The 23289-nt window shown below is 34.3% G+C and overlaps 1 protein-coding gene across 1 annotated transcript; it reads left to right on the forward strand.

The window, feature by feature from the left end:
- LOC130445856 (sodium channel protein Nach) lies at positions 1 to 10525 on the forward strand. The gene is made up of 8 exons (XM_056781744.1): positions 1 to 360; positions 2387 to 2519; positions 3387 to 3782; positions 5051 to 5162; positions 6620 to 6896; positions 6953 to 7006; positions 8303 to 8485; positions 10335 to 10525. The coding sequence occupies exons 3-8, from the start codon at positions 3415 to 3417 to the stop codon at positions 10523 to 10525; spliced, it is 1185 nt and encodes a 394-aa protein (XP_056637722.1). The 5' UTR covers positions 1 to 360; positions 2387 to 2519; positions 3387 to 3414.
- The last annotated feature ends 12764 nt before the right edge of the window (positions 10526 to 23289 follow it).

Raw genomic sequence — 23289 nt, forward strand, 5'->3', positions numbered from 1 at the left:
ACAGTATAAAAATTGATGTACTCCATACGAGGGTGTCTTAAAAGTTACCCAGCTCCACTTGAAGATGTCAGCAGGTGTCAATATAAATTGAGATACATCTTTGTGCGTTTGTTTAGAGATTTTCATGAAAATAAAAAATTAAGTATCGAGATTTGTTTTTAAAAGGCAATAGGCTTACGCAAATGAAAGAGGAGTTAGATGCCGTGTACGTAGATTCAACATCATGACCGTAAAGTTTTGTGCAGCTGAGTTCAAACGTGACTGTATCAGCTTGATTGGAGATGAGCGTTCAGGACAGCCAAAAACTGCGACAATATCATCAAAAAAGTTCTGGACGATAGTTGGATTAAGATTATAGAGGTAGGAAAAAAGAGCGCGTTATTTGTTGCGTTTGCTCACTTTTTACCAAAAGCGAATTCGAATGAACATTTCTTCGACCTTATTGACGTGGTTTAAGTAAAATTGGTTAACCACCCACCGTATTCACCAGATCTGGCTTCCAGTGCCTTTTTGTCTATCTTCTAATCTTTTATTGGAAATATTTTCATCAGAAGGGGTATGCTTTTCAATTAACCTGCTTCTATTACCTGGTAGAACTAAGTTTACAGATGAAGCAGGTCTATCAGACGATACCGAGGAGGCTTAGTAAATTGAGTACGTTTAGGTCATTTCAAAGAGAATCATCATGGCGGCACACATTACATCACTCAATAAGTCGTGTGACTTACACACAGATAACGCTGCCATTTTCAAATTCATATGACGTTTATGAAGGGCCAACTTTCAAAAGAATTTCATGACATTTCGATTAGTCAGTACATGATAACCATTGAAATGAAAATATTTTCTTTAATTACAAAACAATGGATTCAAAACAGTTACGTGTGTTAATTTATCATGGCTTCTTGATGAAAAAAAATCTGTACAAGCTCAGTAATGGCTTCAAAAGAGTTATCTGGAGTATATTCGATCGAAAAGAACCATTTGTTATTTGGTTTGCTGAATTTAAACGTGTGAACGATTCTGGCCGTCCAATTGAGGTGGTTACTCAAAAAAGTCCACAAATTGGTCATATCTGACCCTAAATTGAAATTGCGCGAGATAGCTTAGGCTGTAAATATATTAGAAGGCAGTATGTTTACAATTATGCATAAACATTTGACCTTAAGAAAGCTTTTTTCAAAGTGGATGCCGCGTATAGTCACAGTCGATCAAAAACGACATCGTGTTGATGATTCAGAGCAGTGTTTGGCCATGATTACATGTAATAAATCAGATTTTTTGAGTCGATATGTGACAATAGATAAAACGTGGGTCTATCACTACGCTCCGGAATCAAAACGTTGATCATCTGAGTGGTTTGCAGCGCTCGAACCACGCCCGAAGCGTCCAAAGAAATAACAGAATATTGTTCATCGACTATCTCCAAAAAGGAGAGACAATCAATAGAGAATGCTACATAGAGATGTTGCATCGTTTGAATGCAAAAATCAAGGAAAAACGGCCTCGTATGCCGAAGGAAAAACCCCTGTTTAAATAAGGCAATGTACCGGTTAATAAGTCGATGACAACGAAGGTTAAATTGAACGAATTACACTTCGAATTACTTCCTCATCCACCATATATTCCATATCTGGCTCCCAGTGACTACTGGCTATTCACTGATCTCAAATAATACTCGGTAAGTATATCAGCTCAAATGAAGAAGCAATTGCTGAAACTGAAGCCTGTTTGAAGGAAAAAGACAAATCCTTCTACAAGCACGGCATCAAGAAGTTAGAAGAGCGTTGGAATTATCGTATTGGTCTTGAAGGAGATTACATTGATGAATTATATCTATTTTTGTCAAAAAAAATTGTTTTTCTTAGTTAGTCACGCGACTTATTGAGTGTGTTAACCTAAAACTTTACTAAATATGATGTTATTTCTACTAGTGATTGACTAATGGCCCAAATTTTATTCAAGCTCATTAGGAACACTATCAGAACATGGAACAATTAATCTATTTTTGCTATTTTTGCATTTCTAACTATTATTCTAATTATTTAACTGCAATAACTTTATTCATTCACTATATATACATAATTGCGATGTTTAGAATATGAGTAAATTGAGCTACATTGATTAAATAATAGTTGACGAGAGTCTTTGTGAGTCTATCAAGATTATCTATATATGTCATCAACGTTCTTTTATTCTGTATCGATTTCTATTCTACCAATTCTGATTTAGACACTTTTGAAGTAGTTTGAATTTATATCATTAGATAAAAGGGATTTATTGACTACTTACTTCACATTGGACATGAAACTTGCTCGAGGAAATAGAAAAAAACAAATTTTTTCATATTATAAAATGCTTAAAGAGTTTATACAAATGTTTTTAGATGTGAGTAGCATTCACGGTTTAATACACATTTCTCAAAAAGGACGCCATTTTGTGGAGCGAGTAACATGGATTATTTTTGTTGGAGCTGCAATATACGGTGCCGCTGTTTTGAGTAATATAACATTGATTCGGTAAGATTCTGATTAATATTCCTATCAAGATATATCCATAAATCATTTTTTTATTTGTGTAGAGAATTTAGAGTCTCTATAGTCATCTAATGAGGAAAGGATAAGAGGGAGACCCACAAATGCAGTATTATTTGCAGCTTCTACAACATTATTTTTGGTTATTAGTTCTTCACTTCAATAGATTTCATGTATGCTCACAATGGCGAGGCATTTTTTAATTAAATGAAGCAGATTTTCTTCTTCCTCCACAAACAATCTAGACTCTTCGGTTTCTGTTACCTCCATTTTGATCCAATGGCACTTAAAGTAGCCGTGACTCGTGAAGAAGCCGTAGCTTGATTTCATTAGTACCCAAATACTTTTAGTTTCTTTGCAGGTTGGTTTTGGTGTTAAATGATCATCCTTTTACATGTCTTTCTCCGTTTTTTTCATTATTTCATTACTTGGATTCACTAATGAGATGTATTTGAAACAATCAGTACTTAGAACTTCTTTGGGTGTGTCCAAGAATCGCTTAACTTGTCTATCACTGAATAAAAAGGTGTAAAATCTATGATTAGTTTAACTAACCTAGTTAAACATGTTCTCATAGCTTCAGTGATGTTCAGACCATCGTTGCTCTACATTTATCATAGTATTTTTCCTTTGCAGTCCCATTAAGAATCAATAATTATCTGTTGTCCTGTGATTAAACTTGAATGGCTCCAATCCATCCATATCGTCAGCAATTTTATTACTATTCAGTCTTCTATGTCCAGGGTTCCAGAGCTATTGTACCTCGTCTTGATAGCTAGTTCTTCGGAAACTATCTCGCTTTGGAAAATGAAAAAGTTGATTATCTGGTTTGTAAATTTGAAATAATTGCAGGTACAGTGAAAATCCGACAGTAATTTCGATGGAGAGAGACCGATTTAACTGGAACACTTCTTTTCCACCGGCAACACTATGTACAGAGAAAAAATACGATCTGGAGAAGCTGGAGGAATACGTTGAAAAGAACAATAGCATCAAAGATAAAGAACTTTTTAAAAAATTCGTTAAATCTTTACTAGAAGCTACATACTTGAATTTAGATTCTATAGTAGAGTATGAAGGAATATCTGGCGATAATTTCGTGGATTTGATTTACAAATTCCGGTTTCCTTTTAAACCAACTATTACCTCTTCTGCTGGTATGGAGAAGCTAGAGGTAGATCCAACTTTTACCGAGATGGGACTATGCTATTCTTTTAACTCTCAAATAGCAGTTTATAGCTCACCAGAGTAAGTATTATCGTTTATGTAACTAGGAAAATTTTATAATATTTAGCTTAAATCGTTTATTTTTTGGTAGTCATAACCTAAAAAATATTTTGAAAACTATAATAATATAGTATCTGAAGGCTCCTGATTACTTTTATACAGTTATACCATTCGTTTACTAATCTACGTTGGTAAGTTCCAAAAAAAAAAAATGCCAGAAAGGCGAAGCTACATTTATACAAAATAGTGAGCTACGTAAGCAGAAGATGAGGAGTTAGATATATGGGAAACAAAATTTTCAGGAGGATGTTAGGGGGTGAAATGTATTTGGAGAAGCAGAACTTAGCAAAATAATAAGATCCAAAAGGATAGAGTGGCTAGGCCACATATAGAGAATACCAGATTGTAGAGTAACAAAAAAATTATAGAAATAGAGCAAGGAGGAACAAGAAAAGCAGGAAGACCAAAGAAAAGATGGAAGGTATGATGGAAGACTTAAGAGACACAGAGAGGAATTCAGTACAGGAAAAAAAAGCAAAAAAGTGGAGAGAATGGAAAGGAATTACTTCTATGCTATTATGATTCGATGTCTATTTAGTAGAGTTTCTAAACAAGTCATAATAGAGCATAAATAATATTTTGTTGAAGCTTTGAAAATAACAACACGTCGTATGTGAATGTTTCTAAAACATTTAGAGCGTTCAGAATGTATACAAAGACTTTTTTCTTCTTCTTCTTTCTGCTGTGTATAGGCATCATTGCCTGTTTTTCTTCACGTCATTGCCTCTGCTCAGTCATCTGGGAGGTTGTCACTCCATCTTTTCCTAGGTCTTCCAATGCTTCTTTGTCCTGCTGGTGATTTTTCCCTTGATATTTTCACAATTAAAAGACTTTTTTAACGTTGTTTTATACCTTGAGTTTGTTATTATGATCCTGAATCAAAAAATGTTGCGAGCTCGGTGTAATAACTATATCTGGTTCACAAATCGGTCTATGAGCTGCTAGCATCAGTTTTTTTGAGATTCATAAGGATTTTTACTTGTGGGTTATGTCCGTGCTTATAAAATACATTGTATTATTGTTATTTTTTTGGTTATATGGATGTGATAAATAACCTTACTTACACATCCAACTTATTCGACATACTCTTGGCTCTCTCTGACTAAATTAGTCAAAAAATTGAATTGACTCTTTAAATTTTTGATAATTGCTAATGTTTAAACTGAGTATGTTTTATTTTTACATCAATTTCATAGCAATTTGTTATAAAAATTTACTGGGAATTTTAGGATTTGGTATAATAATTCGTGGGAACTATTACCAGAAAAAAATACTCTTTCTGTGAATCCTCTTGATGGCGAGGTGTTTATTAATGTTATAAACGTCACTAGTGGATACCAGGTAATCACATTAAGTCATTATATGTCATATTTGGGTCTTTATTGAACTAACCTATCACCTGATTTGTCAGCAATTATTAAGCTAGCAATTATTAAGTTCCTCATCTGTGAAACCACGAAACCGATCAATTACTGCAGATTGCTTCTGGTCAACTCTGGATCACCTATAAATCGATTTTTTCTCTTCTGTATTGAGTCGAGCATCCTCAGGAGCTCCAAATGTGCGAGCAATACTCCAAAGATGGACGAATCTGAGCCTTCTAGAGGATTAGAAGCTGTCGCAGAGTATATAGCTTGTTGAGCTGTCGCCGAGTATATAGCTTGTTGGCCTTCAAGAAGGCTCCAAGTTTTTGTGAATGCTAGCGCGTGACCATGCCAAGACATACCACTTCTAACCTCAACATATTTTATGTCCAGACGGGACTAACTCCTGTTAGCTTTCTTAGTAAAAATAGCAGCCTGAATTTTTGTTGCATTAAACTCAATCAAATTGCTTCCACTCATCTTCAGAATGTTTTTAAGATCGTTATTGATGGTAATGATGTCTTCAAATGAATTAAATAATTTTAACGGCATTATTTCTAATGACTTAAGGTGAAACTAATCTACCCTTATTTCTTATTGGTGTCCTTCATATTTACCAGTTTACTAATAAATTTCGACTCTAAAAAAAGACCTTGTGATTTAAATCTAGAGACTTTGCTGGCTATTCAATAGATTAATTTTCACCAAAATCCATCTGTCAACAAATGTAGGAATGCGTACTTGCTAAAACGTATAGGATCAAGAAACAAATAAGCTAGTTTTGACAATATAAACTTAATTTCAAATATTGTACTTCATTGAGAGTTTCTTTCTTACAATATTTGCTCAAACATTCACCTCTTGGAGATAAGAGTTAGGCCTTTCCTACTCCAGCGTGGATTCTCAAATGCTCAATATCTATAACTTTGTCGATTGATTTCACCATACGACAATAAACGTAGTTTTATAATAAAACCGAATGCTCTAATGTGTTCTAAGAATTTAGACAATATTAGGTGGGTTGGAACTAGATTTTCAGGTAATCCCAATCATCGAACGACACGTGTTTAAATTTAACAGTTGTCGTATGGTTAGTTTGTGAGTTACAGCGTTTCGAGTAAAGCTCAAATTTATTTGAATTTTGCCCCAATAGACTCTAAAAGCTTGGAAATACGCAAAATTGGACTGGCAAGGTTATGACATCAATATTTTCAGTTGCGAATGGTATAATATTCATCAAATTTCTTCTGCATCTACAATATTCTCCAGGTCTGTTTCCCAGCGACTTATTTATGTTCTCAGACCTCGCTGGATGTAAATAATGTGCCGATGAAGAGGTTATCGTCGAAAATTAAGCATATGATCTCTATAATTGTTGTATCGCCCATTATATTGAACAATGAAAATAAATATTTATCATAATTATTATTTTAGGTATATTTCCATAGCTCTTTCGAAACAGTTGACATTGCAAGTAAAAATATACGAACTTCTGATAATAATTTCTTGCAATTGCATATTACGGGTCTTGCGATAATTGCTGCCGATGGAATAAAGAGTCTTACTCCAAAACAAAGAAAATGTAGATTTTACTACGAAAGCAATTTACCACATTTTGCTGTTTATTCGTACATTTTATGCAGAATGGAATGTAGAGCCTCATTGGCTAAACGACTTTGTGGTTGTTTGCCACATTTTTATAGAAAATTGGGTAAAACATAATGTTGAGCATTACAGTATTTGGTAATTAAATAATTCATATTTCAGCTGGTGAGAAAGTATGCGATGTCAAAGGCTTGCATTGTTTAGCTAAATATACAGGCAAGTTATTTGTTATATACTGAATATGGTTACTTAATGATAGTTTACCTTAAGGAATCAAGGAAATCGTGTTTACCAATCCCGTAGCGAACTCAGTCCTGTACAAAAGAAGGCGATCAATGTTTGCTTGAACCTCGTGGTTCCAATTAATTTTATTGTCTCTTAAAAGTGGCTGACATTCTCATATACCACACGCTATCCACGGGATTTGAATCGGACGAGCTGAACGGCTACACCAAAATATCATCGACATATTCTTGGAAAAACTTCCTCGTATAATATGGGAACGAGCCTTGTTTTGCTGCGTCGACAGTTCCGTGTGACTTTTAACAGCAAACGCAGTATCAATCTTCCACGACTAAATACGATATTACGCGATTCTGCTTCCTAGTGTTGCCGTTCTTTGCAAAGCACAAAAAGCGTTAACGATAGTAATCCACTTGTCAAAAGAAGCACTAATCGTAGACAAAATGAAAAGACACCATATACTATCATCATAACCTCGTAGTCAAGGTCAAGAAATTATTGCTTCGAAGAGAAGTTTTGAGAATATTAATGTAAATTATAAATATTCAGTTATTTCGAAAAAACATTTTTCAGCATTTCTTTGCACCAATCGACACGAGCTTTTTTTTCAGCAACGCGAACAAATATTTTTGATAACCGTTTTTTCATGCAATATTAAATGGCACAGCAGCCTATTTTGACCGACCTTCACGAAATTAATCTTGAGCGAATTGCGACCACGATTTAATTTGGAAAAGCAGCCAAACACGTTGGATCGAGATGGTACTTCATCACCAAAAGTCGAAGCGAAAATTTTCGCGATTTGATTGTATTTTTTGACCAAGATGCACGTTTCAAGCACTCGTATGACAACACATTCTGAGTACATTCACCATTAAAAATGTTATTCACATCAATGTTGCCATATTTCAAAACTTAAATAGCAGTCCCCGCATGAGAGGTTATTAAATTGATCTGTTTTTGTGGATCATTTCTTGTCTTATTTAGTTTAGACATGAGTTTAAAAGTGAATGATTCTGTGTAGCTAGAACCCATCAATCAATTAGATGATTTTTGTACGTCAAACACTAAAGGTTATTCCAAAAAAGAAAAGCGTAAGATCGAATATCCAAATTTATAATGTCTAGTCTAGTATATTCTCATCAGGGTTGTCATATCTCAAAATTTAATTAGAAACCCTCGTATTAACAAAAAATAATGTGTTATTAGTTCTCCATTGTAGATTATAATATCAAAAAATATCGTCTTTTAATTTTTTTCTCTTTCCAGAGAGATTAATTTTTTTAAAACGAGAGTGTTCCTGTGTCGCAAATTGTGAAGAAACAGTATATATAGTCGACTTCACCGATGAAAGGGAATGGTTCCTTGGTTCCAATTTACAATGGGGTATGATAGAATATCCTAAAATGCGCTTAAGAAGAGATGTAATTTTCGGATTCACAGATTTATTAGGTAATATAATATAACCACATTATTACTTTAATTTAAATCATAATCCTGTGCCTTAAGAAAACCTCACAAGACAACGTTGTCGAATACGACGATCTTGATCAGCTCTAAATGAGATAATCCGTTCAGAATGTCCAAAGTGGCATGAAATTTGTCTCACGTAACGTAGTCCTACCGAAGCTACAAGTTATTGGTTTCTATATCAACTAAGCCAAGCTAAAAAAAATTAGCAATTATAAATCAATAACGGTGATTATCTAGCCAACGTCGTTTTTATAAAAATATGATGCTTTGAGATCTAATGTGGATTGGTATTGTCCCAAATTCCACAGTTAGTTTATTGATATACCCATTCATCTAGAAATGAGCCTCATCGCTGAAGATTTTGAGGTAAAAAGTATGTTTCAAACTGCTACAGTGTCCGTTTCACAAATATACATTAAGACAAGTCGTAAAACGAAGAGAAATGAATGAATATGCGACTTTTTATAATAATTTTTAACTTTAATCTTTAATAATATTGAAATATACTTTCTGACCACCCGCCGTCTTCACAAGATCTGATTCCGAGAGATTTGCATCAAACGAGAACGTAAACGACTATTTTAACGAGGAAGACGGTAATTAGCATATCACTCAATGTGTGAGAGATTTTTTGCCAAAAATCGATTTTATTCATCAATAAAATCATTCCAGATCTTCTCTACTTCTCGATGCCGTGCTTGTCTTTTGCCTCGAAAAAGGCTTCAGTTTCAGCAATTGCTTCTTCATTCAGGCTGAATTTCTTACCGACGAGTATTTTTTTGAGATCAGCAAATAGCAAGGACTCACTGGGGACAAGATCTGGACTATACGGCGCACGAGGAAGCAATTCGAAGTGTAATTCGTTCAAATTAACCATTGTTGTCAACGACTTGTAAATCTATCCATTGTCTTGGTGAAACAATAGTTTTTTCTTCAACATATGAGGCCGTTTTTCCTTGATTTCTGGACTAAAACGATCCATCAACTTTATGTAGTACTCGCTATTGATTGTATCTCCCTTTTAGAGATAGTCTAAGAGCAATATTCCATGTGCATCCCAAAATACTGAAGCCATAACCTTTCCAGCTGACTGTTGTGCCTTTGGTTGGACGCTTTGGACATCATTCATCGGCTGCAGTCCACTGAGATGATGATCGTTTTGATTCCGGACTGAAGTGATGGATTCATGTTCCATCCATTGTCACATATCGACGCAAAAAATCTAATTTTTTACGTGTTAACATGGCCAAACACTACTCTGAATCATCAACACTTTGTTGTTTTTGATCAACTGTGAGTAAACGCGGCATCCACTTTGAAAAAAGCTTTCTTAAGGTCAAATGTTCATGCATAATTGTATTTTTTGATGTTTTCTGGAGTAACCAACTCAATTGGTCGACCAGAACGGTCACCATCATTAGTGTCTGTACGACCACGTTTAAATTCAGCAAACCGATAACAAAATGGTTCTTTCCGATTAAACAGGGTCCGAATAACACATTGAAAGCCATTCCTGAGATTGTACAGTATTTTTTTATCAAGGAGCAATGATAAATTAACACACCAAATTTTTTTGGATATAATAAAAGTAGCTCCACTTAAATGGTCGTCACTTTTTCTTTACTAATCTAAATGTCATGAATTTTTACACATTGTCTTTTGAAAGCTGGTATTTCATAAACGTCATATGGATTTGACAATGGCAGTGCCATCTGTGTGTCAATCATACGACTTATTGAGTGATATAATATTATATTGGAAAAATATGGACAAACAACTCTCGTATATGATTCGTTTCCTAATATAGATACTTTTTTTGTTGTTCCAGTATATATCGGAGGTATGGCTGGATTATTTCTGGGTTGTAGTTTTCTCAGCTTTATGGAAATTGTCTATTTCTTCACCTTGAGGTTATTCTGGTTTGTTGTACGTTATGGAGACGAAACTAATCAGAAGAAAAATGTTAATCCAATAAGTTACAATCGAAAATATATTATCCATAAATGGCACCGTAAATAGAGAACATTTTCAACCAGTTTCAATGATTAAAATATTCCAAAAAGTTTATAATTATGTTTTATAAAGACAAGAAATATAACCAATCATCGATGGTCTCTATCATTTACCCAGCTAATATAACATCATTTTTATTGAGCAAGTAAAAAGGATTATGAGGGTAGTTTCCACTTTAGATTTCATAACAGACTCTCACACGCGTTTCGCGGCGAAAATCACGCTTATACTTATTTTGATTCACAATATCCTTCACCCCCATTTTTTAAATTCTAATTTGTCCCATTCACCGCCAGTTTGCACATGGAATAAACAATATAATCAATGGAATAGGAACCAACAGCTCTTGACGCAACTCGATCGTACTAACTTAATCTTAAGACTTTTAGATACAGATTTTGCTGTTTCTCATTAACATCATAAGAATTACTGAGGCGTATTCATTCTTCTAATATTAATTTTATATTGATTTCATTTTACTTTAAAATACGAGAGTTGCTACTTAAATTTTGAGATATGGCAACATTGATATGAATATATCAAATCAGGCATTGCCATAATAAAGTTTTAATAGTGAATGTACTCAGAATGTATTGTCATACGAGGTACGATTTTCATGCCATATTGTAAATCGACCTAAAATAAGTCGAAAATGGAGAATAAAATTTTTCGATATCTCGCTTCGTTTTCGAGATATCGATACTTAAATTTGAAAAATTTATTTTTATTTAATATTTGTATATATTAACCTAAACTAACCTAACCTAATCTTCTCGTGGTGCACTTTAAGTGTAAAAAGTTCAAAAATCGAAAATTTTTTACAGCCAAAATTTCCTAAAAAAATTTCTCTTCGCGTGAGGATTATTTTAGTTTTATTATTATTATTTCTTTTCTTATGGGGGGCTTCGCCAAATCAGGGAAACCAAGCGCAGAAGACGAATCATTCTTCACCAAGACAATGTGAGCTCTAACACATCAGTTCAAAAAAGAAGATTTTTGAACAGTCAAACCATCGAATTGATGAGTAATATGCCGTACAGTTCTTGTTTATGTATAAATAAATAATAAATTGCGAGGTCAGCGTTTTTCTACATATGAAGAAGCAATCGATGCGTTGAAATCACATGTTTTGGAGATACCTCAATCGGAATGGAAAAAATGCTTCGACAATTGGTTCAAACCCACGCAAAAGTGTATTGATATCAAAGAAGAATATTTTGATAAACAATTATAAATATTTGTTTCTAATTTTCTAACTCGTAAATAAAACATCAGTAAGTTGTTTAAGAAGCAACGGCATAAATAAAAGCAATTTTATCAGCTGCTCTTGGTGTTAGTGCATCAAGTTTCCAATTCTATTCAATGAAAAATGGGAATAAGATTACTCCTCAGAAGAAAAGGACTAAAAAAAGACAATATGTATTTTCAATAAGACAGCGTTGTACAAAATATTATGGACGAGAATAACATTCGATTGTTTCTAGCTTTGACACGATCTGTCCCATAAACTAAACATTCGAATAATCAACAATAATTTTTTTGTTTATCTGCTAGAAATATCTGCACGCATAAAGACGAAATTAAATTAAACAAGGTTTATGAATATTGTAGGTTATTGCGAGGTTGTCATCTTGTGTTAAGCTCTGGAAACTAGTTCTGCGATACTCTTTTACTACTACGGGTTCAATTGTTTCCCATAATTTGAGCGCTATTGCTTACGGTAACCTTATGTTAATAGAGACAGTATATCAGTTGAGCGTTACGTTGATCCCAGTCCCAAAAATAATTTTACTGCTTTTTTCAGACGTCCACGCATTGGACATACCTACAGATTCTAACGCAGATAATCCTCGGATACAAAGCTACATAATGTAAGCAGAAATAGCAGGAAGAAATATATAACAAAATTATACAAAAGTATGATTATTTTTCTGATATTAAAAAGGTTTCAATAATGTCTATTCTTTTTTCATTTATAATACACGTCAAAATTGTGCGATGTGATTCTTTTAGTGCCACTTTGAAGACCCCGGTATCAACCAAAAGATCTTCCGAATGTATTTATAGTCGAAGTAATTCATCATGTCATTTATCTCTCTCAGTGCATTACAGTTTCTCCAATATATACCAATTAAATCTAATAAACAGTCATTCATCAGGAGCTACATAAATTCCCACCGCAAACAAATAAATTTTATTTTAGTCCCTTCCCTTCCCTTTTAGTGAAAAAGCGAAGCTAAATACATAATGCGTTCTAATCTAGATGGAATTACTCAAAAAAATTGTTAAACATGTGAAATAATGAAAAAATTCATCTAGCTTTATATCTCGTTTTGTGATCTAAAGTTTATTTTAATTCATGAGAGAGTACTAAAATAATTATGAATACTAATATTATTTGATTGATTTGTATTAAATAATAATACTTTACGATGATGGTCCCATAAGTACCTGGCCTGACCCAGAGATGGCAGTAGTTGCTTGAAAATATCACTGTATTTGAAAGTACACAATATATACAGTATATGTTTCAAGTTTGAAGACGCCACGTTGTTTGAAATTTGTTTTGCAACCATCAATAATTAAGATTCTCAGTGAATTTGTGAACATGGAAAAATTGGTCATCTTCATGTGATAAAACACTTTTTTAAACGATACCATCTGAAAGTTGTTCGTTCTATATGGATTTATATACTGAAAGTTGCGTTTTGAGTGTTCCGTGAAGTGAAAGTAACAGTTCCGTACTGCAAGATACTTTCGGGACGCTCTGAGTGACTCGAATCACCCCAATGTTGACAGTTGACAGTTTCACTTCGATGATTTTGCATAACCTTAAATTTATAATATTCTGAAATTATTTGTTTTATCCAAAGTTTTGTCTAAATTAATGAATAACAATGAATGATCAGCGATGAAGAGTTACTCGAATCCACGCCACCTGATCTCGCCGTTCTTAATTCGTTGCCAGATAAATCTCGTGCAAGATACGAAAAACAGTATGAGCTCTTTCTGAAGTGGTGTCACCAGAAAAAATTATAAATAAAATGTTTATAATTCTCTATTATTATTTTCTTTCCTCAGTGTAATTGAAAAAGTTTTGGATCTTATGGGTCGTCTAAAAAATGTTGTGTACGCCGCGGATCGTCTGTTTTCAGACTCGTCCAACAAAGTAGCACTTTCAGTACTTGACATACAAATAACTATTAGTCGAAAGGGCTTCGCCCAGCCAGTATAAAGGCTGAACTTGATTCTACTCTGAGTGAGACTACTACTTCATTTACAACAGTGAAATATTGGATAGCATAGTTTAAACGAGGCCGTACGACCGGCGAGGACCAGCATCACAGTTGTCGACCAAATGAGGTGATGACTCCAAAAATGTTAAAGAAAATCCACAAAGCGGTACTGGATGATCGTCGACTGAAAGTTCACAACCTAGAGGATATTGTAGGCACATCAAAAAGTGCGGTACATCGCATATTAACTAAAAATTTGAACATGAGATGGATACCGCGTTTGCTCACAAAAACAGCGTCGTGAAGATGTTTCCATCGGTGGCCATTGGTGTTTGGCAATGTTTCACAAAAATAAAGCCGATTTTTTACCGTTTAATAACCATGGATGAACCGCAGAAACAATAAAAACTTAAAAAGAAGAACCGGAACCAAAGAAGATAAAGACCGTTTCATCTGCAGGCACAATCATGGCGTCGGTGTTTTGGGTAGCGCGTAGGATAAATTTCGTTGTCTATCTCAAAAAAGGAAAAACGGCGAGTATTATGGGAACTAATTGCAACGTCTCAGTGAGAAAATCAAGCAAAAACGGACGCATTTGGCTTAGAAGAAAATGTTGTTTTATCAAGACAATGCACTAGCTCACACATTCGTTATTGCAATGGCTATAATTAATGAATGCTACCTCATGCACTCTATTCGCCAGATTTAGCCTTCTCGGATTATTTTCTGTTCCCAGTTTTGAAAAAATGACTCGATGGTAAAAAATTTTTCAACAATGAAGAGGTGATGTCTGTAGTTAATGGCTATTTTGAGGAGCTTGACGATTCTTATTATAAAAAGGTTGTAGAACTTATTGAACATCGCAGGGAAAAGTATATGGAGCTAAAAGAGAAATAAAAATATTTTTGTCTGTGAACATCCTCGTATAATGTTAGATTCTAAAAAGAAGTGTAGTCTATCTAGGTTATGTTTGATTGCACTACTTTAATTACGAATGATGATCTAAAAGTGATGAATGTTTATATTTACGGAGTCTCCTTCTCAGTTCAGGATTCCCAATAATTTTGGTTCAGGACTTTTGTCTGTACCAGATCCTTTTTCTTTCGATCACTGCTCACACTTCGGGAATTTTATTTATCTCCGTTACTAGTAATTGACTTCTATAATTCTCGTCCCGCAATTTGCTTAACATTTTCGTAAGTAACTCCACACGTTAAGGATTTTTTTGGTATCTTGCACGTTCCGGATTTTTATTTAGGTTTCCGTAACTCGTAACTGACTTTATCATTCTCGACCCGTAATTTATTCAATATTATTTTCGTAACTAACTCGTTTAAGTTCATTCGGTCACTACTCACACTTTTTTGTTTTCTTTTGGCAACTTTCCCACAACCTCTTTCCCCGCCTTTTATAGTCTTTTCAACAATCATTTTTTTTATAATTGTGTTCTTTTACGATTTCTGTTCTTTTATAATACTCCGAGTAATGACAAGGCTAGATTTTTGACAATATAGGATTCAACGTTAATTTATTGATGGCGACCACGCCATGTGCCGTCGCAAATAATAATAAAAGTACATATTTCTCCGAATCACTATCTCAATAAAACGATAATCCTTTAACCCCTCGAACCCTATCTTCTTTTGGGAATTTCCAAAGCACAGGAATCCAGGCCAGCGGTTTTGATTCGAGAAGAAAGTCATTATCTCTCGGGGCGGCAAAGTGGGCAGTACTCGAACGCCTAGATCTCTGCGGAGCTACGCTGCTTCTAGAGTTTCGACACGCGCGACTTGGTATAGTCTTACGCTTTGTATATATTCTTTTGTATTTTGTTTTGTTGATGTATATATAGTAAGTTTAAGCAGTTATTGAACTTTGTTTCTTTTTACATTTTCACTATCCTTAACCCTAAGACTAGCGTGTTATTTTTAAAAGATTATATAATTATGTTCATAAATCATCTTTATTTTAGGTTTCTTCTGTCATAAAATTAGTTTTTTAAATTTCTGAAAGACACAAAAAACTTGACGCTTTGACTACTTTCAGTCTTTATTAAAATATTTTGGTACAGAAGAGACCTTTGGATAAGGTGTGTTAAATATATCAAAATAAATGTTTTCTACTATTCACCTCAGAAATAATTTCGAAATTCAATATTTCGAAAATGTATTCTGCCTATCTTCAAAGAAGAAAACAACTACTTTCCTGGCTAATGCCTAGACGAATATTGAAATACATCTCCTCTGAAGGGCATGATGTCAATCGACCTTTTTATCGGTCTTAACATCCCCATTGGGGGTAGAATATATTTTCGAAATATTGAATTTCGTAATTATTCAACATCGAAAGGTCTCTTCTGTATCAAAATATTTCGATAAAGAATGAAAGTAGTCGAAACGTCAAATTTTTATTTGTAACCACTGACTAGTTTCGACATTATTACGTCTCATCAGAGTGGTATAACAAACTCTTGTTCGGGCATGAGACCCAAACTGAAGACAACGTCAAAGGGCGCGCCTATTTGGTTCATGTAGTTAAACATTTCCCAACGAACGCTAACTGACGCAATCCTCACTTCCAACTGCGAACCACTGGTCAGGTAGAAATCTAGCATTAGACGTAATAAATTCGAAACTAGTCAGTGGTTACAAACGTCTCCTTGCAACTGGGAGCCATTGGGGATGTTAATATCGACAAAAAGATCGATTGACAAAGATATAATTCAAATTTCGTCGAGGCATTAGCCAGGAAAGTAGTTGATTTCCCCTTTGAAGAACGGCACTTTCGAAATATAATATATATATATATATATATATATATATATATATATATATATATATATATATATATATATATTATGGCACTAAGTATATATATTACATTACGAAGCGATGAGTCTATTAAATATCTAACTAAATTAGTAAAACAGTAGCATTAAAATCGTGTGTGTGTTCACGATATGTGACGTATTACTGTCAGTTTGTTAAATAAACACAAGTCCATTAGATTTTGTTGCACCACACATGTCACGATCGCGATGTTATGAATGGACCACCCAGAATTAGCCGAAAAGTTTTTTTTACGTTCCCTCTCACCTTCTTTCCTAGCGCCCGGCGTCCCGAATACTGAAAAATAAACATCCTATACCATTACAAAGATATTAGGTATATATTCCCATGCAGCATTAAAATATCGTTACGAGGGTGACGCTATATATTTTTAAAATGCAAAAAAAAACTACGAGTGTTAACGTATCAACAAAACTTCAAAGATTGCAGTCAAAAAATTGATGAATAGCTTCATTTTTCGTCTGTACTATAATAGCAACGTCTCAACTGTAGCTAGGAGCTTACTATTTAACTCGTTAAAGCTTAAGGGGTTGTTAATAACACTCAAACTAAACTGAAGTGTTTGCTTCCTCAGATTCTCATTCCCACGTGACTCCCGAAAGCTTACACGTGTTTCTGAACGCTACAGATAAATAAATATCAATGAAGAAATAACGCACAAAAAAGAAATAAGAATCAAAAGTTCTTGTAGATCATGTGTTAAATTTCCACGCGACGTTCGAAAATCAGCTGATAGGTGATCTACTGAACTTGGGTTATAGTTTCCGAAAAGTCTTAATTTCTTCAAACTACTGCAGTTAGAGTTATTAATGCCTAAGGGTCGTTAATAACCCCCAACAAACTACAAGAACGTGTTTGTTTCCTCGGATTCTCACTCCCGCGCGACTCCCGAAAGCGTATACATGTTTCTGGAAGCTACGAATTACGTAAATATAAAAACAAATAATGTCCTCAAACTACGAAGATGGTTCCAGAAGTACCTGGCCCAACATAGAAAATTTTGGCCAGTGCAATAACGGATGTGTGAGCTGGTATATTGTCTTGATGAAACAGCACTTTCTTCTTAGCCGTTTTTGATTGATTTCTTCGTTCAAATGTTGCAATACGTTCGCATAATACTCGCCGCTGATAGTTTTTTCTTTTTTGGGATAGTCAATGGACATTATCCAACGCGCATCCCAACCAACCGACGCAATGACTTTGTCTGCAGATGAAACGATCTTTGCCTTTTTTGGACCCTTGGACTCGTGCACTTTCGGTCGACGATCATCCAGTACCGCTTTGTGGATTTTCATCATCATTTCTGAAGTTGTCGCCTCATTTGGTCGATCACTCTGCTACCCTATGTTTTACATTTGTAAATGAAGCAGCAGTCGCTGCTTCTACTGCTGCTCTACCCAGAGTAGAATCTACTTAAGCTTTTATATTGGTTTGCCCAAGGCCGTTCAAATAAAAGGATTGTATCACAAAGTCTTGTGTAGTAAATATTATATAGCCATACCATAAAATTTTTTCTAATAAGCTGTAGAAAAATCCAAATTTCATATATGAACTCATTTGAAAGAAAGACTTCGAAGGAATGTGGCTGATTGGTTAGCTGATGGATCCTACATGCCATCAATGTTCGTTTTCCCATAAAAAATGACAAAGGATGAATGAGGGTATACTAACGGCAAGGTTCATTCTGTTTTCAAGAGCATCTCCAGATAATCCTGTATTGCTCTTACTTGACAGGCATGCCAGTCACTTAAAAAATTCAGAAAATGTTGATTTGGCATCAGAGCAAGCATATAATTTCCGCCGCATTGCACTCACTGCTTTCAACCCTTAGAAGTGGGATTCATGAAGCCTCCTTCTACTTATTATACAGAATCTGCAACCAATTGACTAAAGATGAATAAGTAAGTGGCTTTAGAAGCTTTTTCAGAAAACTGCTACACTGACAACACCTTACAATGTGTATGCATCTGTCCTTTAAATCGGAATCGTTTCCCAGCAGTATTTTTTGGTGACTTCTACAACTGATATCGCATTAAATAACAGTGAAACAGACGATGAAAGGCTGGGTTAACGAATCCCAGCCACCTATTACCAGTGGACCATCTCAGTTACGTGAAACAAAGTTGCAAGAAGTGATTGATGACGAACCCACTTCACGAGCTACTCAGTACTCTGCAATAGTCAAGGAATTCATCATAATCGAGCCTTAGCTGTCTACTTCGGTGGATGTGCCTCAGACGTCAGATTTACCAGGCACAATATTCAGAGATGTAGGTATCACTTTCTCCAACATTACTGGCAACTGATAATACTGTAGAAAATTTTCCATCGGAAGAACTACTAATCTAAGCATTAACTGCAGAAGCCAATCCACCTATAGCCGACCGGAATAAAGAAGAAGTTCTTGTTAGTTTAAAAACGATAATGCCGTTTCCGAAAACATCTGCCCATAAAATAATATGACATATCAAGCAACTGAAGCAAAGAGAGTGAAGAAGAATCTTAATCTGGAAACTGGAGAGAAGACTAATGAAGGAACAAAGACGAAAAAACAACAAAAAAGAAGGGACAAACAAAGTGCTTCTATTGCTCTCATCTTTTTTCCTAATCGAACGAAGGTTGGGTGCAATGCCCCATTTGTCTCCTCTGGGCAGATTGTAGTTGCACCGAAGTTGACGACGACGATAAGAACACGAGTTTTGTATGTGAAAGGTGTTCTTCAGATTAGACTGTGAATTTCCGTCAATATTGCCCTTTAACGTGGTCCATTTTACCTTTCTGTAAAGGCAAAATGGACCGTATCGAAGCTTTTGGAAATCATCCAATATCTTACTATTTTCTGATTTAATTAAAGAGTGATTTATAAAAAAATGTAGACTGATTACTAATAAGTATATTCCATGAGAAGTTCCTAGAATAATGATATATTTCTGGTAATTTTATACTTTCGTGGTACCCTCGCTTTTTGGTTCTAGAAAATCGAAAAATCTTCGTTTTTATGTCGGATTTATGAGAAAAAAATATTGGAATAATAAAAATGAGAGCTTATATTGGTTAGGATAGGTTAGGTTGGGTTAGGTTAGGTTAGGTTAGGTCTCTGCCACACCAATAACTACAATAAGATCATTAACTGGTGCATAGAGCATGTCAACCCATACACCCACCACAGACATGTTCGATATCAGATAAAAACAAAGGGAGTAATAAAGAGGAAAAGCCCAAACAACAGAAAGAGGACCTACCTAGACGTACGATAGCAAACAGACTAGCGGAGGAGATTGAGGGCAAAAATCTTCTATCTCCCCACCAGCATGGCTTCGGACCCAAAAGATGTACGGTGTCGGCAATAAAGGATTTAAAGGGGGTAAAGGAATATACAGGCCACAAGTGGGGAGTAATTGTGGCTGTGGACATTAAGAACGCTTTCAATACGGCTAAATGGTATAAAATAGTCAAGGCATTTGAGGATAAAGAAATAAGCCCAAGTCTAACTAGATATATCAATAACTACTGAAGCGGCAGTGGTTTAGTGGTCCCACACAAACTCACAGCATTGCACCCGCCCGTTATGAGGACGGCATTAGCTTCCACCCCCCTCCTCTGGGCCAAAAAAAGGTTAAGTACGATTAAGTTAGGGGGGTGTGCTAAAAATTCAGGTTTGCTTTTCAAACAGACCCTCCCCCGCTCCTCGACCAACTCCAAATTCTCTTTAATAGTCAACCTTAGTAAGGTACCATTTTTTTTGGTGAAAATTTTTAATTTCTCAAAGTTAACTTTTAATCTTGTACACTTGATTACAATAAGTGATTTTAAGAATGTTTTTGTCCATGTAACTTTAATGATTTTAATAATTTTAAGAGAAATTATTATTAGGGACTTATTGAACCGCCATATAGTGCTAAAAGTAAATAAGAACATCCCTTATTATTATACTGCTAAGCTTTAACGGGCTTTTCATAAAGAGAGCTATTGACACTCTCATTTAAGGTTGTTTTTATTTCTACCCTACAAATAGGTGTTGTGTGAGTGTTTACTTTTTTTCATAATTTATTTATTCCTGATAATGGAAGAAGTATTGGAAACCATAATTTTGGCAGGTGGAAATGATGATGAGATAGAGTTTTTTTGATATTATAATAAACATAAAGAAATTCCGAATTCTTTCCGCTTTAGAAGGGAACATTTAGAATTCACCTAAGAATTCCAGAAATAGTTATTTCAGGGTTGGTGATCGTGTAGATGGTAAGTAGTAGTTACCCCCTCATCCCATTTTTGACCCTAGGACCTGGCTGGGACCTATTTCATGAATCACTCAAATTTTAGTCCTATACGAATTTTATTTCAGATAAAAATTGAAGAAAAATGTTAAAAACAATATTTGATTATAATATAATATTTTAATTATTATTATTATCAGTATTATTATTATTTTAAATCAATCACTGTTTCTAAATAAATAAACACCTTACCATGACTAGGGAATTTTCTAATCTGGTCAGGGAAAGTCAGAGAAATAAAAAAAATCTGTGAACACCCTTAATATTTATTTTAGGTTTAACAGCATTGTGCATTCTTTTAAGAAGCACGGTTAAGTGAACTGAGGAAGATGTTTGGAAGATCAACACAATCAATACCACAAACTATTAAAACCACAACAAATATCATCCTTGAACAAAGAGGAATAAAATTTAAACAATTTGAATTGGTTAACCCAAGAAAAAATGAGTATGTATGCAGAAGTAAGTCCATCTATACTGACCGCAAACTGACAATTAAAATTTATTCTAAGCGATTGTAAGTTACATCTGTGAATAAATATGAGGGGGCTGGTGCCAAAGTGTATAATCTCCAAATTTTAATAAAAATCAGATGGATGTCCCACCTGATTTATTTTTTAGCCTAGATTTAAAATTAACCATCATTCCATAGCAAAACTATAATCTCCAATGTATTTTATGCACATGAAACATTGGGCTTAGTTCCATAAGGTACTTCCTATAACAAATGTCTCAATGATAACAAAAAACAAAAAGTAGTTCAAACTATGAGCTGAGCTCAATATATATATATTTCAGATTATTGTAGGTTGTCTATATTTAGATTGATTAGGTTGTTTGTAATAAATTCCCTGAGCAGAATCATCTTCGAAAGTAAATCTTAATCTTGTTTTCTTTTCCATCGCGCGAAAATGGAAAAATACTGCTTTCTTTATTCCTACATAGCTTAAGTCTAGCAGTACCTTAAATAGCATTTCTGTTATTTAAATTTATACTGCGCTTGCGTATGTCAATATAATGCCGGATTTATTACTGCTAGTACTATATCGCAGTTCAATAAGTCCCTATTATTTCTAATTGTAACAACATGATAAATCAACATTTTTCTATAAGTTTGTTTTCAAAATTTGTTCATTTTTTTGTGGAGATTATAAAAAAAAATACAACAACTTTATCTGATTATTTGGAATAAAGTTATCAACAATTATAAGTACGTGAATGCAGGGCCGGATTAAGATTTATAAGGCCCGGGGCTAAAATAATGACGGGGCCCCCTTAAGGCATTCGAAAACCCGGAAAAATTCACAAAATAATATCAATACGTTAGATTTGTGGTATCAACACATCAAAAAATACAGAATGATTTCCAAATGATGGGGCCCTCTTGGACCTGGGGCCCGGGGCTATAGCCCCCCAAGCTCCTAGCTTAATCCGGCCCTGCGTGAATGAGTGCATTCTCATGAACATTTAAAGCCCGGCTACCAATATAAGTTTTCATTTTTTCATATTCCTATAATTTTTTTCGTAAATCCGCCGTAAAAACGAAGATTTTAAAAAAAAATTAATCGAAATCGGATGATTTTTCGTTTATCTATAGCCAAAAAACAAGGGGACCGCGAAAGTATAAAATTACCATATTTTTTCGATTACCATTAGTTTTTTCTTAAATACACCATTTTACCTTCAGGGAGGAATTTAAAAAATATGAAATTGCGGAAAATCTTGGAAAGACGGTGGGTAGCTCTTCATCATATCGTTGCGAACCAAATCCGATTGAACTAGTATGGGTACAGATAAAGGGAGAAGTTTCGAGAACAAACAATTCTTTTGGAATTAAAGATAAAAGAGAAAAAGAAGCTTCTCATTGTAAATATTACCCCTCCATAAATAAGTATTTTTGATATTTATACCTACAAATGTTATTTCATACGAAAATATTCGAGGTATAACTTCCAAAAATCTTTCAACTATTTAGAAGTAATACAATTATAGATTACGAATGCTTCATTATTTTAATACTCTCACATTTATAAAATTAGTGAAATTTGCCTTTTTTCAAATAAAATTTGTATTAAAATCAAACAATTTGGCACAAACTACATGAAATCTTTGCAAATGATGACACGACGTATTTACAAAATGATATTAAAAATAAATTAAATTGTACATTTGGAAACAACGCCGATCTGAAATATAATCTAACGTAATCTTATCCTTAATTTCTTCAATTATACTCCTAGCTTCCTGAAAATGGGCGGTCGTTATACGTTTTCATAACTCCGATTGGTTGCGAACCCATCCTATACAAAGAATGGGACGGCACTCTAAAATGTTACTGGCTGAAATGAAGATGATGCATTGAAACATGAAAAAAATCTTTATTTCGTATCATTCTATTCTTGTATTCT

This window comes from Diorhabda sublineata, chromosome 6 (assembly GCF_026230105.1).
Source record: "Diorhabda sublineata isolate icDioSubl1.1 chromosome 6, icDioSubl1.1, whole genome shotgun sequence".
NCBI lineage: Eukaryota > Metazoa > Arthropoda > Insecta > Coleoptera > Chrysomelidae > Diorhabda > Diorhabda sublineata.

What these genes read in the sequence shown, in the direction of transcription:
- LOC130445856 (XM_056781744.1), top strand. Translation starts at nt 3,415, where the DNA reads ATGGAGAGAGACCGATTTAACTGGAACACTTCTTTTCCACCGGCAACA. An exon ending in ACGTCACTAGTGGATACCAG is followed by an intron (nt 5,163 to 6,619) that starts GTAATCACATTA and finishes TTATTATTTTAG; the next exon opens with GTATATTTCCATAGCTCTTT. An exon ending in CGGATTCACAGATTTATTAG is followed by an intron (nt 8,486 to 10,334) that starts GTAATATAATAT and finishes TTGTTGTTCCAG; the next exon opens with TATATATCGGAGGTATGGCT.